We start from the raw sequence: 16,460 nt of genomic DNA, 5'->3' as shown, positions 1-16,460 counted from the left end.
TGATCTCCAGGTGGCAGTATTGCGCCTTAACCCTGACACCTGTCAAACAAGAAGAAGATGCAGCGCAAGCAGCTATCCGTGAAGAGCCATGTTCATCAGAGTAAGTTGCTATTATTTTACTAGTCATTAGATTGGGAAATGTTACATTAACCTGCTAACAGAGGTTTTCTGTGTTCATATTTAAGTAAAGGGTGATTATTTTAATAAGTACCGTGTTTTCTTTACTTCTTTGACTTTGCAGTCAATATGGCCTGTGCTAGTTACACTTCATTTCTTTGTTCAAATCTGTTAACAGTTACACGATTAAAACTGATCTTGAAAAACTGAGCTACCACATTGCTACATTAAACTCTGTAAAATGTTCAGTTGGTCGCAGTGCCATGCACTTAATGCCTCATCTGCAGCCGTTCTAGATGCACATTAAAACTGAATTAGCAGCCCTCTTACTGCATGACTTCAGTGGCGCCGGCGCAACTATAGGTTAAAGAGCTTAAAATACGGGTATACAAGCTAGCTGTCACGAATCCGGTCTATGAACTTCTGTTCACTCACCACATTGACTCTCAGCACACATCACACTGGACTCAATTTCCCATCATCCATTGCACTGATTGCACACACAGCTGATTGCACTGATCACATACCCTACTTAAGCCATGGACTTTCTCTCCCTCACTGCCGAGTATTGTATTCACATATCCCTCTCCTAGTGATAGCTACTCTACAGAGCCCTTGTTAGTTATCCTAGTCTTGCCTTGCCTGTTTTCCTGTGTTCATATTCTAGCCTGTGTTTCCTGGATTAACCCTTTCTGTGCCATTCTGTGTTTCTGTTCAGTTCCTGTATTGTTCTGCGCTTTTCACTCCCCTAGTGTTAGCTACGGAACGTTTGTTGTTTTCTAGTCTGTGTTCCCTGTATTTACCCCTGTCTCACTGTTCGGATGCTGTTTATTCCCTTGCCTGGATTATAGCCCGTGTACCTGGATTATCTCTTTGCCTTGCCCTTTTGGATACTGTTCGCCCATTGTCGACCTTCGCTTGCCCTAGGATTACTCTTTGTCTTGTCCCTGCCGTACCTGTTTGCCATTGTTTCGACCCTGCCTGTATATATGACCATGCCTTTAAATAAAAGCTTGCACTTGGATCTGCACGTCTCACGTCTCGTTAGCCACGTTACAGAATACTCAGCCACACGAGGATCCAGCGGCTTTTCTAAGGAACCCTGGTCAGGTATGGATCCATTCAACCAGCTGCTCGACCTGAGACAAGGGAGTTCATCTATTGAGGAGTATGTCACTCAATTCTGTGAGATATCTTACAGGGTAAACTTTGATGAGGTCGTATTAAAAGACATTTTTCGTTTTGGATTAACTGAGCCCATTAAGTCATGTTTACCTGAAGGGAAGTTCAATTGTAGTTTAAAGGACTTTATAGACTATGCTTTGCTGTGTGCTGACTCTTTGTTTACTGTGGGTGTCGCGGAAGAGGAGCGCAACACCGCGTCTGTGACTAAAATGGCAGCGACACCGGAGTCCGTTCACAAAATGGCGGCCACAACAACACCCCGTCATGTCATTGCTGCCAGTAAAGAGCTAAGTCAAGTCACCGTTGATCTTCATGAATCAAGGCAAGTCACAGTTGATGCCAAAAAGGCAAGTCACAGCTGATGTTAAAGAGCCAAATCAAGTCAGAGTTGATGTTAAAGAGCCCAGTCAAGTCACAGTTGACCTTAAAGAGCCAACACTGCATGAAAAGACTAATTTCCGGGATAAATCGGACAATTGAAATGTCAGTGAAACTTAAGGTGTATAACAATAAATGTAAAAATATAGCCCTAACCAGTTAATATTAAAATATTATATTAGTTTAATAATAATAATATACATTTAATACTAATAATAATATACAATTAAATAAAAAGACATGATCAGTTAATAGGGTTGTGCGATTCATCGAAATCGCATCGAATTCGCGATTTGAGACGTTGCGATTTTCTAATCGCAAAGCCTGCGATGTGGACGCGATATTACTCTGTTCCAGAGCATATGCGTGACAGCCTTGAGTGGCAGTCTTACTAACTAATAGAGTGAGCACACCTCCGTCTGTTCTCCCCAATCAGCACTGCTCTATCCAACTGCGCAAACACCCACCATTATAAAAAAAAAAAAAGCGAGAGGGATTATGGCATCTACAGGGTCAGATCGATAGTTAGGCAAAAACGTATGTAACTTCAGTTTAGAAATGACAGACAACGAACAAAAAAGGTAATTTTCAAGAGCTGCGTCACAACGCATATCAAGAGCTCCTTTATCGGTTCTGCTTTCAGTACTGGAGCAGTGGCGGTTCTACATTGAATTACTCCCCGGGCGAGACCCCCTCTGAGCGAATTCTATTTATTCTATGTTAAAATTAAATAAAAACATGGCGAAAAACATTATTAGAGAAAAACATTACTTATTGCAAAAATAGTGGTAATTATCTGCACTTCTGCATTGTAACACATTATAAAATAGTATGCAATAACTTATTGAGTGTAATTTTTTAATTTTATTTGTAATTATTAAATTATTAAACCAGGGGCGGATCTAGAAAATAATATTTAGGGTGGCAAAGGGGTGGCATGGGGTCTATGAGGGGTGGCAACACCAAAGCAAGCATGCATAGATTTTGGGGATTTATTGTCTGACGTGCACAGTTATGTTCACAAATATTGCATTACCATTAAGTAATCATCTATACTGTTAAAAAATGAAAAATAAATAACAACATTTCAATATCCATCATTGCACCAAGTCAATACACAATATGAAAAACTTCAACAGGTTATAAATGTTTCTGAGCTTGTATAATTAAAGAAGACATTCTGTTATTACCAGAGGTGGGAATGTCTGTAATCACCCAGAACACTATCAATAGTCTAGCAACACCCCAGCAACTGCATAGCAAAAGCCTAGCAACCATCCAGAATATCCTAGCAACCAACTAGCAACACTTTAGCAAACATCTAGAACATCTAACTGACCAAACTATTTATGTTTCTTAAACAAGACTTTAAGACAAGCCAGCATAAAATTGTCTTTCAAACTTTTCAATCTAGTTATTACAGGTATTCTTAAATGCTTACAATTCAAATACACAGATGACTTTCCTGCCCAGTGAACACTCATGAGATCAATAACACTTAACAAAAAGCTCTTATTAGGATTCAGGAATTATTTTTGCAGCTTAATCATGTCTATTACAGTATACAACATAAATTAAATTACAGATAATAATAATAATAATTCAGCAATTAACTTTTGGGAACGGATAATTTTCATTTTACTACTCTAAAGTAATCTTGCAGTAGATGAAAAACACTAGAAAAGTTAAAATACCAAAGAATTGTATATGAACTTGGTATGCACCACAATACAGTACAGTACAAAATAAAATAAAAAAAAAAGTAAATTCAGCATCCTCTGCACATTTGGTCAATTCACGAGTTCACACTTACATATAATAAACTGAGTAAAGGTTTATGCGTATCTGGCGTGCTGTCCAGGGAGAGGGCTCCGAGCTTGGTACTTACCCCCGAGCCCAGGGTACTCCCCCTGTACGGGGAGAGGGGTCCGAGCTCTGCATTTAGCCCGGACCCAGAGCGTTCCCCCCATGCTGGGGTAGGAACAGGCTGAAGGTGAGGAGTCGGGGTGGTGGAGGGATGCTGAAAGACTAGAACTGATGGAGGTAAGACTGCTTTGATTATTTATAGGGGTTCTCTCTCGAGCTGATTGGATAGATGGTGTGATTGCTGATGATGAAGTGGCTGTGTTAATTATCTGCGCGTGCTCCTCCCGAAACTTGTTAATAAAACATCACTTCACGAGTTCACACTTACATATAATAAACTGAGTAAAGGTTTATGCGTATTTGGCGTGCTGTCCAGGGAGAGGGCCCCAAGCTCGGTACTTACCCCCGAGCCCAGGGTACTCCCCCTGTACGGGGAGAGGGGTCCGAGCTCTGCATTTAGCCCAGACCCAGCGCGTTCCCCCCAAAGATGCAATAAGCACGGGACAGCAGCCAAAGAGGTGTGTTGATACCCCCAAAATCGGCAGAGCTTAATGTTGGTGGGGTGCTGGACGTCGCTTGGAGTAACGGCACTGCTGTGGCCTTTAGAGAAGAGAGTTTAGCTACTGCGGGAGCGGACACTGCTGCGGCATCTGAAAAACAAAGGAAAGTGGCTTCTACAGAAGCGGGCACTGCTGCAACATCTGAAAAGAGAATCTTGCTTCTGCAGAAGCGGGCACTGCTGCAACATCTGAAAAGAGAATGTGGCTTCTATTGAGACGGCACTGCTACGGCATCTGAAAGAGAATGTAGCTTCTGCGGAAGCGGGCACTGCAGCGGCAGTATGAAATGAGCAGGGCACTGTTACGGCCTCTGGAAAGAGAAGGAGGCTTCTGTGGAAATGGTCACTACTGCAGGAGCCGTCACTGCTGAGGCATCTGAAAAGAGGAGGCTTCTGTGGGAGCGGTCACTGCTATGGCATCTGAAAGAGAAGGAGGCTTCTGAGGGAGCAGTCACTGCTGCGGCAGCAGAGGAATATAGAAAAGGCTCCTGCGGGAGCAATCACTGCTACGGCGTCTGAAAAGAGAAGGAGGCTTCTGAGGAAGTGGTCACTGCTACGGCATCTGAAAAGAGGAGGCTCCTGTGGAAATGGTAACTACTGCAGGAGCCGTCACTGCTGAGGCATCTGAAAAGAGGAGGCTTCTGTGGAAGTGGTCACGGCTACAGTATCTGAAAAGAGGAGGCTTCTGTGGGAGCGGTCACTGCTACAGCAGTAGGGAAATACAGATGCAAGCTCCTGCGGGAGCAGTTACCGCTACGGTACCTGAAAAGAGGAGGAGGCTTCTGTGGAAATGGTCACGGCTACGGTATCTGAAAAGAGAAGGCTTCTGTGGGAGCAGACACTGCTGTGGCAGTGGAGGAATATAGAAAAGGCTCCTGCGGGAGTGATCACTGCTATGGCATCTGGAAAGAGGAGGCTTCTGAGGAAGCGGTCGCTGCTACGGCATCTGAAGAGAGAAGGCTTCTGCGGAATCGAGTACTGCTGCGGCAGTGGAGAAAAATCAGATAAGTCTCTTGCGGGAGCGGGGTGTTGCTGGGATGGTTGAAGTGGAGATGAGCCGCTATGAGTGGATTTAGTGGTGTTAGAGAGGATGGCTATGGCGGGTCCGAGGGTCGAGTGAACAGGGATGGACTGGCGTTGAAGGGGTCTGCTGATGAGGGTTCGGTGAGCTTGTTTGATATGGATGGGTCTTCACCGCTAGCGGAGACAGCCTCACTCTAGCGTCTGCTATGGAAGCTGGAGGTCACTGAAAAGGAAAAGGATTTATTAGTGGTGGCAGGAAAAGACTAAGATATGTGGGCCTGTGTTGCCAACAGAGGCGGCCACACACTTGCTTCGGCTGCTGTGGCTCATTCATGGGAAGGGAGTGGAGTTTGTTACATCCTGAAGAGCCTGTGGTCTGTACCACTAGCGGAGGCAGCCTCACGCTAGCGTCTGCTATAGGAGCTGGAGGCAACTGAAAAGGAAAGGGGTTAGGAGTAAAGCCGCGGTCACACTAGACTTTGATCATGCGAAATTGTTTCGCATGCTGCAACGGTCGTGATATGACGTCACGCTGTGCAGCGTCTTTTCTTTAAAAACCTAAATTCAACATGTAACAAATTGTAATACATCTAAAATGTAAAAACATGCAATCTACTCCACTTTCCTGCAGCGCTGCAGTTTTAAATTCATGTTCTTTCTGAATTAAAAGGAGGTCATGCTGTTATGTATCAATCTGCCGTCTCACGGTGTCACGTGATGCGAATTCGCAGGGCAGAGTTCACCAAGCTTGAACTTTGGAACGCAGCGAAATGCGAAAACTTTTCGCACAGGCTTGCGTTCCGGTCTGACGCATTCGTGTGAATGGAAGTCAATGGAGCGAAAAGAGCAGTGTGACCACCCCTTAACAGGAGGAAAAGACAAAAAGACATGTGAGGGCCTGTGTTGCAAGCGGAGACAGCTTTGCGCTTGCTTCAGCTGCTGTAGCTGCGTGACACAGGGGTTTGTGGCATTCGGAGAGAAAAGCTGTAAAGCCTGTGCAGCCTGCACTCCTAGCAGAGGCGGCCTCGCGTTAGTAACTGCTACAGGATCTGGAGGCTGCTGAAAAGGAAAGGGTTAGGGGAAGTAGAAGGAAAGTTTGAGATGGGTCTGCAAGCGAAGGCAGCCACATGCTTGCTTCTGCAGCTGTCAGCTACGGAAAAAGGGGGAGTGGTTTGTAACTTTGGCGGGACATGCTGAAATGTCCGGGTAGTCTGCAGCATTGCCAACTTAGCAATTGTGTTGCTGGATTTAACAATTTCTCAGACTACCCTAGCAACTTGTTTTCAAAGCAACTAGCAACAAATGTAGCCATTTTAAGAATTATTTGGAACCCTTAAAAGTGATAAAAATGGTAAAAGGCATGCGGTTTTCTCTTAACCCCACAAAAGGAAAACATATTGAAACAGCTAGCCAGCTAAGCGGCACATCGGCTGGTAATGTTAGACACTGAGGGAGGTGCCTAGCATATGCACTTCATATAAATTAAGTTGCAGGTTGCACTTGTTCAGTGATTGTTTATTTATGGTACGCCTTAATTTTTTCATTTGTACTTATGATTGATCATTACTGTTGGTCTACTGAGATTAATTTTGTTTTCTGGTTAAGATCGTACAAACCCGTTTGTTTGTTCTCTGCGAGAACGGAGCGTCGGAATTCATCAGCGTTTGCCTCTGGATTAAATACTCACCACTTCCGATCGGAGGAATTTATTGGCGCAGCCGAATGATACGAGGATGCTGGGGAAGATGGAAGTTAGGCAGTGGAGGCGAGGTTAAACCTTGGTGTCTGGGGATTCTTGTGGCTGGTCGAGCAGAGCGGCGGCCGCGATGGAGCCTGGGGCTCGGCGGCGATGACTGGCGGAGGAGGAGTGGTCCTGGGGCCGGCAGATTTGCTGCAGAGGATCCGAAAATCTTGAGTATAGGTCACGTTGTTTGGATGGGAAAAAATTGGGTCTGTGATATAATGGCAAAGGAGCGAACCGAATGCTGAAAGACTAGAACTGATGGAGGTAAGACTGCTTTGATTATTTATAGGGGTTCTCTCTCGATGGTGTGATTGCTGATGATGAAGTGGCTGCGTTAATTATCTGCGCGTGCTCCTCCCAAAACTTGTTAATAAAACGTCACATTTCATTACAGTGTACAGTACTATAGCAGTTTCCTGGTCTCCTGACACAAGACTATATCTCTAGGCAGTCATTTCTCAGTTCTGCAAACATGCAGTACACATAAAAAATGGTTACAGATAAAATTTGACAGTCACACGTTTGAAGGTGTACAACACGTGCTACAGTTTACTGTACATATAGAATATTGAAATTTCCATCATGTACTGGTACTGTACTGTAATTATACTGAATGTGTAAGTATAAAACCCATGTATATTATTCGTTCAGCTCTCGCCGTTGTTAGGATGCAGAGATTCTGATTGGTGTCATCAGTTTTGCTGCCAAATCTCATTGTTAAACTTTTTGAGAAATGTGTCTTTGTTTTGAGAATTGAATTAATGGTTTGGGAAAATGGGCCAACTAAAATCACTTATATTAAATTAACAATAGAGAAAACTGCAATACAAGATTCTTACCTAACTCTGCTATTAGTTTTCGTGATCGGCTCATGTTATTGTTTCATCCGATATGGCAGAAAGGCCTCTATATCCATGATGAAAGTGGAGCGAGCGGTCGGAGAATCAGATCACCAAACAATTACGGGATGAATCTCGGAACACATCCGGACGGGATTAGATTTCTCAGAGGACTTCTGAATAAACCGAGAAGCAGTATCTGATTCACGAACAAATGGACTGCGCTTTGTATTTTTGACTAAAAAAGAACCGGTTCTTAAGAGTCATTTGTTAATGAAGCCGACCTTATGGCGTTATTTTTTAGTCAAAAGTTATGAGCGTGTAAGACATGTTCACGAGCACATTATGTTATTTCACACGCGCAAAAATGAACCTTCAGCTGGCATGATAAAAGTACTCGCGCACAAATTCAACAACCGAGAGGTGTACAGGTAGCTGCGCGCGAGCGCCTGGCATACTCTCATAGGTTAACTCTGCTTGTACAGTGGAATCCTGCTTGCGCGCAGAGGGCTTCTGCTCGCGGAGTGCTGTTTTGCTCGCGCAGTGGATTTCTGCTCGCTCAGCTGATTTCTGCTCCCTCGAGTCTACATGACTTTTGACAATTTGGGGGCGGAACCAAGGGAGGGCACTGACTCTCTTATGATTGGTCAACTTTCATCGTAATCACACCCACAGGGACATCCTTGTACCTTGATTGACAGCTCTCATTACAGGAAGCACGGAGTTGGGTTAAGTTACCACCGAAGAAGAGTGGGAATGAATTAGAATGAGTTTTCTAATATACATAAAATGTCTCTGCACGTATAAAATGCTACGCAGATCATAGTTAAATCAAAACAAAATAAGCCTGGAAGTAATCTCACGTCTGACTATTGTTACGTCCAAGGACGTATTCATTTTTGTGTCTGTTAATTAAGAGTGTTATGTGCGTTCGTATTTCTCTTTCTCTCTCTCTCTCTGTGTGTGTCTGACTGATTAGGTAAGGACCACCACCTGTGCTCGTTTACCTGTGAGCGCTGTCCGCGCAGGCGCGCACTGATTGAGTCTAATACAAAGCAGCAGAGAGAGTGCTGAGGAGGGGAGAGACATCGCGGCGTGTGAGGTTGTTCCGCTCTCCAAGCCCAGACGAGTGAGAGCTGGTCGCGCTCTTTGTTGTATGGTCACAATGGTTGTTTTAGTGTTTTGTTTTCATTTATGATTACTTAAGTATTTATGGGTAAAGTAGGGTGGAGGATACCCATAAACTTTTCTCCTGTTTAAGGGTTAGTTAGGGAGTGAAGGAAGTTATATGTTGTTTTGTTTTTGCTTTGTTTTGTATAGGTTAGTTAATATTATCTCCTTTTTAGGTAGAGGTCTCTTTGTTTTCTTTTGAATTGGGCCCTCCTCCCGAGGTAATACTTTTGTTTTGGATTTATTTGTTATTTGTGTTCCTTTTACCTCATTAATATTTTCTCTTCTGAACCTTCCACTAAAGAGGAAATAAAAGGCAGACATGCCATTTTGAAAATGTACAACGTGTTTGGTTGTTTGTGACTCTGGGACTGGAGAGCTGGAAACCCTCAAGGTCTCTTCTTTTTTTTTTATTTGTTCGTCGTTCCCTATTTACCCCTAGACTAAAGGGGAAGACGTAACAATTGGGGGCTCGTCCGTACGACATAGTTGAAGATTTTCTAGTGAAGGAAACCAGTGGTAAGTTCAAATTTACTCTCTTCTCTCTTTATTGTTGTCTGGTATGTCTTCGTAGTAGGGGAGGGGAAAGAGTGATCTCTTGTAGTTGGAGAAATGGAATTTGATTTAACAACCTTTACTCTTTCTCCTACCACAGAGGTTTTTGAACGATGCAGGAAAAAAGATCTATTATTGATAGCAGATTTTTATGATGTTCGGGTGAAGAAAGAGACTACTAAGCAAGTTATAAAAAAAGAGTTGTATGACAAGCTAGTAGAGGATGGTATTTTGGCAGGGGATTCGGAAAAGGAGAAATCTCAGGGTGGTGCGCATATGGATTTTTCAGAGGCGGAGCAGGTGCGATTTGATCCCAGATTGGAGATTAGACTTCGTGAATTAGACTTAGAAATAAAAAAACAAGAATGTGAGTCTCAAATGATTAGGCTGCGTGTGATAGAGGCGGAGAGGGAGCGTGAAGTTCAGTTGCGTACGTTAGATCGAGAAGCATTGAAGCCGGTGCCCGTACCTCGTTCTCGACTACCTGAGTCCCCAGGTTTACCTAGCTCCGTTCCAGCTTCTAATGTTTCTGCATTTGACATTAGTAAATATGTTAAACTCGTGCCTCCTTTCAGAGAAGCTGAAGTTGATGCTTATTTTGTAGCCTTTGAGCGAATAGCTGGTAAGCTCAACTGGCCGAAAGACATGTGGGCGTTATTACTTCAGTGTAGTCTCGTGGGTAAGGCACAAGAAGTTAGCTCAGCGTTAAGTCTGGAGGATTCGCTTGATTATGATGTGGTAAAGGCGACAGTGCTCCGCGTATACGAGTTAGTTCCCGAAGCGTATCGCCAGAGGTTTCGATCTCATACGAAGACATCCAGACAAACGTATGTTGAGTTTGGAAGAGAGAAGAGAGCGTTGTTTGAAAAATGGTGCCTTTCTAGTAAAACTGACTCTTTTGAACAACTTTGTGAATTGGTATTGCTAGAGGATTTTAAAAAGAGTATTCCAGAAAAAGTTGTGCAGCATTTAAATGAACAGAAAGTAATCGCGCTTGCCGAGGCCGCGGTATCCGCTGATGAATTTGTGCTTACGCATCGTAAGTTTTTTTTGCAAGAGTTACCAACTCCTAATTTTTCGGCAGGCGCTGATAAATTTATGGGGGAGGAGTCCCCTTCTCAAACTTTTTCTCGCTCGTGGAAAAACGGTGTTCGTCCAAAAATGACTGGCAAATATTCGGCGCGTCAAGGAGACAGGCGGGCTTGTTTTTACTGCTTGGATCCTGGTCATTTAATTTCCGAGTGTAGGGAATGGAATAAAAAGAATGTGAAAACAAAAAGTGTAGCACTCACGCAGACGCTGCCAGGGTTGCGAGAGGCTGAAGTGTCTGGTTATGAACCTTTTATTCTAAATGGGCAGGTGTCAATTTCTGATTCGCAGCTTACGCATGTGTCGATCTTGCGAGATACGGGATCTTTTCAGTCATTCGTATTAGAGAGTGTTTTACCTTTCTCTGAAAATTCTTATACCGGTACTGATGTGTTAGTGCGAGGTATAGAAATGGGCTGTGTACAGGTACCTTTACACGAAGTGGACTTGAAATCGGATCTTGTCTCTGGCATGGTTAAGTTAGGTGTTCGCAAACAGTTGCCTGTTGCTGGAGTACATATTATTCTAGGAAATGATCTTGCAGGGGGCAAAGTTTTTTCTAGTCCAGTAGTAATGCATAAACCCATGGTTAAGGAGCAGCCCGACCTAGGTGTTCAGTTCCCTGCTGCTTTTCCGGCATGTGCAGTGACACGGGCTCAAGTTCAAAAGTTTCCCGATGTTGTTAATCTCTCTGATTTGTTTTTAAACACAGATTCCAAGACTGAAGAGTCAGAGTCAGGTGACGTGAGCAAAGTGACAGAGACTTCACTGATTCTTGAAACTCAGCTTAATGTTGGAAAGGAGAAGTTGGCAGCTGAGCAAAAATCAGATATTTCCTTGACAGAGTGTGTTAAGGCAGCAGTCAACGTGAAAGACAGAGCGGATGCAAAAGTAGGTTATTTTTGGGAGAATGATGTGTTAATGCGAAAATGGAAACCGCGTTATGATGAAAAAGGTTTGCAGGAGACGTTTCAAATTGTCTTGCCTGCTAGCTATCGCGTTCCAGTTTTAAAATTGGCACATGAAAATCTAATGGCAGGTCATTTAGGAGTGACAAAAAGTGTTCGCCGCATTTCGAAATACTTCTTTTGGCCTGGTCTTCGATCATCCGTTGTTAACTTTTGTCGCTCGTGTGATGTGTGTCAGCGCATTGGAAAGCCTAATCAGAAAGTCCCCGTTGCCCCTCTATATCCCATACCGGTGATTGAAGAACCATTTGAACGACTTATTGTTGATTGTGTGGGCCCGCTGCCCAAGTCCAAATCGGGACACCAGTATGTGCTAACAATTATGTGTGCCGCCACTAGATTCCCTGAAGCCATTCCCTTGCGTTCGTTAAAAGCACAGACGGTAGTGAAAGACTTGGTTAAGTTTTTTACCACGTTTGGTCTACCGCGAGTAATACAGAGCGATCAAGGATCTAATTTTACTTCTAAAACTTTTACACAAGTATTGAAGGAATTAGGAATTAAGCACAGAGTATCTAGTCCTTATCACCCTGAGTCGCAAGGTGCCTTGGAAAGGTTCCATCAAACCCTTAAAACTATGATTCGTGCATATTGTTTGCAGACAGGAAAGGACTGGGTGGAGGGGCTGCCTTTTCTGTTATTCGCGGCCAGAGAAGCAGTTCAGGAGTCCTTGGGATTTAGTCCCGCCGAACTGGTGTTCGGACACACCGTGAGGGGTCCGCTTAAATTGCTGTATGAACATTTGTTGATGAAAACTCCTTCTTCTGTGTCTCTCTTGGATTATGTGAGTTCTTTCAGAGAGAGACTTCATAAAGCGTGTGATGTAGCCAAGGCTCATCTATCGGTCGCTCAGTCGAAAATGAAGACTCAGTTTGATAAAAAGAGTGTCAGGAGGAATTTGCAGGTTGGTGACTCTGTCCTTGTGCTTTTGCCAGTGCCTGGTGCTGCTTTTCAAGCAAAGTTTTCAGGACCATATGTCATAGAGCAAAAGCTCAGTGAAACTGATTACGTTATTCAAACTCCTGATCGCCGGCGAAAAACTAGAGTTTGTCATGTGAACATGCTTAAGGCATATGTGGAGAGAGAACCGAAAAATGTTCCGTCTGTGGACGTGCCGTTGGTTTCTTCAGTGGTCACTATGACCGCCTCTTGTGCTGTAGAAGATGATGGTGTTGCTCAAACTTCTACCCCGCACCTGAAGAATTCTAGCATTTTGGGTGATTTATGCAGTTATCTGGTGCATTTATCTGAAAAACAGTATGAGGATGTGTGCAATTTGATCCAGTCTTTTCCCTCACTTTTTTCGGACGTACCTAGCAGAACATCTGTATTAGTTCATGACATTGAAGTTGAAAGTGCTTCACCGGTGAAACAGCATCCATATAGGGTGAATCCAAAAAAACGTGAAATTATGAAGGGCGAGGTAGAATATCTATTAAAACATGGGTTAGCGATACCAAGTCAGAGTCCATGGAGCTCCCCATGTTTGTTAGTACCCAAATCAGATTCCACCTATCGTTTTTGTACAGACTATAGGAAAGTTAATAATCTTTCAAAACCTGACTCGTTCCCACTGCCTCGCATTGAAGATTGTATCGATCGGGTGGGAGCGGCAAGATATGTGACAAAGATAGATCTGTTGAAAGGGTACTGGCAGGTGCCTCTCACGCCACGGGCTTCAGAAATTTCCGCCTTTGTTACACCCGACAACTTTCTTCAATATACTGTCCTGGCTGCTCGATGCGAAATGCTCCCGCGACGCTTCAAAGGCTTATGCAGAAGGTTTTATCTGATGTACCGAAGTGTGATGCATATATAGATGATGTGGTGCTGTATTCAGACAGTTGGACAGAACATATGACTAATCTTGAGTTATTGTTTACTCGATTGTCAGACGCTTCTCTGACTGTAAATCTCGCAAAGTGTGAGTTTGCGAAAGCAGAGGTGACATACTTGGGAAAGAAGGTGGGTCAAGGAAGTGTGAGACCTGTAGAAGCGAAGGTTTCTGCGATAATAGCCTATCCATCTCCATCGAATAAACGTGAGCTGAGACGTTTTCTTGGAATGTGGGTATTATAGAAATTTCTGTCAAAATTTCTCCAGTGTTGTGACTCCACTTACTGATCTACTCAGTGATAAAAGGAAATTTGTATGGTCTAATGAGTGCGAGCATGCTTTTTTGTCTGCTAAAGATCTTCTGTGTTATGCACCCGTTCTTAAGGCTCCGGATTTCCGTCGCCCATTTAAGCTGCATGTGGATGCGAGTTCATCTGGGGCAGGAGCAGTATTATTACAAGAGGACCATATGGACATTGATCATCCTGTGTGCTATTTTTCCAAAAAGTTTTCAAGGTGTCAAAGTAACTACAGCACAATTGAGAAGGAGGCTCTTGCGTTAGTACTGGCGCTCCAGCACTTTGAAGTTTATTTGGGAGGTAGTAGTGTGCCCATTATTGTATTCACCGACCATAATCCTCTGACGTTTCTTTCCCGTATGTGTAATGCCAACCAGCGTTTGATGCGATGGGCGTTAATTGTACAGGAATACAACCTGGATATTAGACATCTAAAAGGGACTGAAAATGTTGTAGCGGATGCGCTGTCCAGGGTCCATGCTGAGCCGTAAGAAAGGATGTTTTATTTTTTTTTCCTAGTTGGGGGAAAATAGGAAAAATTTATTGGTGGGGGTGTTACGTCCAAGGACTAATACGCACAGCCCTCTCAGTTAAAGGATTTACAAGACTGGGAAGGATAAAAATGTTTTATCCATCTCTGATAATCCCAGGTTTCTATGGTCAGGCAGGTTTGTTTACATATAGGAGAAATCGATGTTGTTCCCTCAACATAGGATCTCGAGGCCACGACTTCATATTGCGTGGCCACGACAAAGGATATTGTTACCTCGACAAAATAATCTCGTGGCCACGACAAAACTAAGTGAAACGAACATGTTACCACCGTACATATGAGAATTTGTGAATTGCTGTAAAATTCAGCTAACAAAATAGCTGATTGTTGTCATTACATTTGTATTAACATGTTATGTTTCATGATTCTAGCTTGTGCTTAAGCAATGAAAACTGTACAATGTATTTAGAGAAAATGTGTTTTATTATATTTTATTTTTTTCACAGGATCCTCTGTTCGCAGACCCAACCATTCATCTGAAGGACTGTGAAAATGTGACAGAACCACCAGTGACAGTTTCCACAAAATAAAAAGAAAGGACATGGCAGAGGATGATAGGGGTATTGATATTTCACTGAAATTAGCCTGCTGTACTCACTGTTTCACACATGCATACGATCGTGGTCAAACGTTTACACATCACATTGCAGAATATGCATAATGTTATATAACAAAATAAGTTTTTTATTTATTTATTATTGTTTAGGACTGTCCTGATGAAGCCATTTCATTTAACAAATGTTTACGTTTAGTCTGCAAGTCAAAATAATAGCTGATAAAAAAAAAAAAAAAAAAAAGGAATCGTGGTTCATGTTTGTTTTGTGATAGTGTTTCACGAGTCCTTTGTTTCTCCTGAGCAGCTCAACTGCCTGCTTTTCTTCAGAAAACTCCTCAAGGTCCTGCACATTCTCAGGTTTTCCAGCATCTTTTGCAGATTTGAACCCTTTACAGCAGTGACTATGATTTCAGATCCATCTTTTCACACTGAGGACAATTGAGTGACTCATACATAACTATTATAAAAGGTAAACACATTTACTGATGCTCAAGAAAGCAACACAATGCATTAAGAAATGCAGGGTGTAAGGTATTTGAATTGGGTGATCGGTAAACTCCTTATTTTGTCTGAAAAGTATAAAAAAATAAGTATTTTATATAGCTTCTGAAGGGCAGTACTAAAATAACAAATATGATTTACTCATTATCATCCTGTTCAAAAGTTTACACCCCCAGCTCCTAATGTATTGTTTCCTTCTGGAGCATCAGTGAATGTTTTCACCTTTTATAATAGTTGTGTATGAGTCCTTCAGTTTTCCTCAGAGTGAAAAGATGGATCTCAAAATCATAAGTCATTATTGGACAGGGGCCAAATAGGCAGAAGATGCTGGAAAACCAAAGTATTTGCGGGACTTGGAGGATTTTTCTGAAGAACAGCAGGCAGTTGAACTGCTCTGGGCTGCATTTCCCAAAACACTTTAATCGTAAGTAGATTGTAGAACCTGCAGCCCTGGACAATCAGGGGACTCATGAAAACATAAAACATAAAAACAGCTGTGGGTCATCCAGGTAATGACACAGTATTAATAATATTTGCAGTTCTGTTAAATGTTTGCAGTCCTGCGTTTGCTGAAAAATAAAATTGAGTTTTGTTGATACTTTGCTGTGTTTGTGACTTTCTTTACTGTTTTTATGAGTGCATATGACGCATTTTTGTGTAGAAGGCCAGTAGCATTTTAAAATATATTAAGTGCATGGTAATTTACAGATGTTTACTGAGATATATGATTGGCCGTTTACAGAGATTTCACTGCTTGTGAACAGGACGATACATGGATTTAACGGTGAATGCGTCGAACATTTCCAGCTGTGTCTGGGAGTTTATTGCATTAGTGAGCGGATTGGAAAACTGCCGCACACAAAAGAGTTCGTTTCTGTTCGTGTCAAGAAATCAGAAACGCCAGCGCACTTACACTGAAACTGCCGGAAACGTGCCGTTTACGGGTTTGTGCGCTGACGTGCTCAGTCCTGAAACGCGCATTTTCACGCAGTGCAAGGCAGGTCACAGTTGATCTTAAAGAGCTATGTCTAGTTATAGTTGATCTTCGTGAATCCAGTCAAGCTACCGTTGATCTTCACGAGTCAAGCCAAGTCACAGCTGATCTTCACGAGTCAAGCCAAGTCGCATCTGATCTTCACGTCGCAGCTGATCTTCACAAGTCAAGCCAAGTCGCAGCTGATCTTCACGAGTCAAGCCAAGTCACAGCTGATCTTCACGAGTC

At 42.9% G+C, this 16,460-nt stretch overlaps 1 protein-coding gene across 2 annotated transcripts; it reads left to right on the top strand.

The window, feature by feature from the left end:
• The first annotated feature begins 9,353 nt into the window (after positions 1-9,353).
• Positions 9,354-14,972, top strand: LOC131523953 (uncharacterized). 2 transcript variants are annotated; one of them, XM_058750616.1, is made up of 2 exons: positions 9,354-11,416; positions 14,628-14,972. In XM_058750616.1, the coding sequence occupies exons 1-2, from the start codon at positions 9,494-9,496 to the stop codon at positions 14,709-14,711; spliced, it is 2,007 nt and encodes a 668-aa protein (XP_058606599.1). In that variant the 5' UTR covers positions 9,354-9,493; the 3' UTR covers positions 14,712-14,972. The 2 variants fall into 2 exon arrangements, with proteins under 2 accessions (XP_058606599.1, XP_058606598.1); XM_058750615.1 differs by lacking the exon at positions 14,628-14,972 and adding an exon at positions 13,715-14,171 and having other exon boundaries at positions 9,354-12,397.
• Positions 14,973-16,460: the final 1,488 nt, after the last annotated feature.

Source organism: Onychostoma macrolepis, chromosome 18 (assembly GCF_012432095.1).
Source record: "Onychostoma macrolepis isolate SWU-2019 chromosome 18, ASM1243209v1, whole genome shotgun sequence".
Taxonomy (NCBI): domain Eukaryota; kingdom Metazoa; phylum Chordata; class Actinopteri; order Cypriniformes; family Cyprinidae; genus Onychostoma; species Onychostoma macrolepis.
The sequence above is the reverse complement of the archived record's forward strand: the minus strand, read 5'-3'. Positions and strand labels throughout refer to the sequence as shown.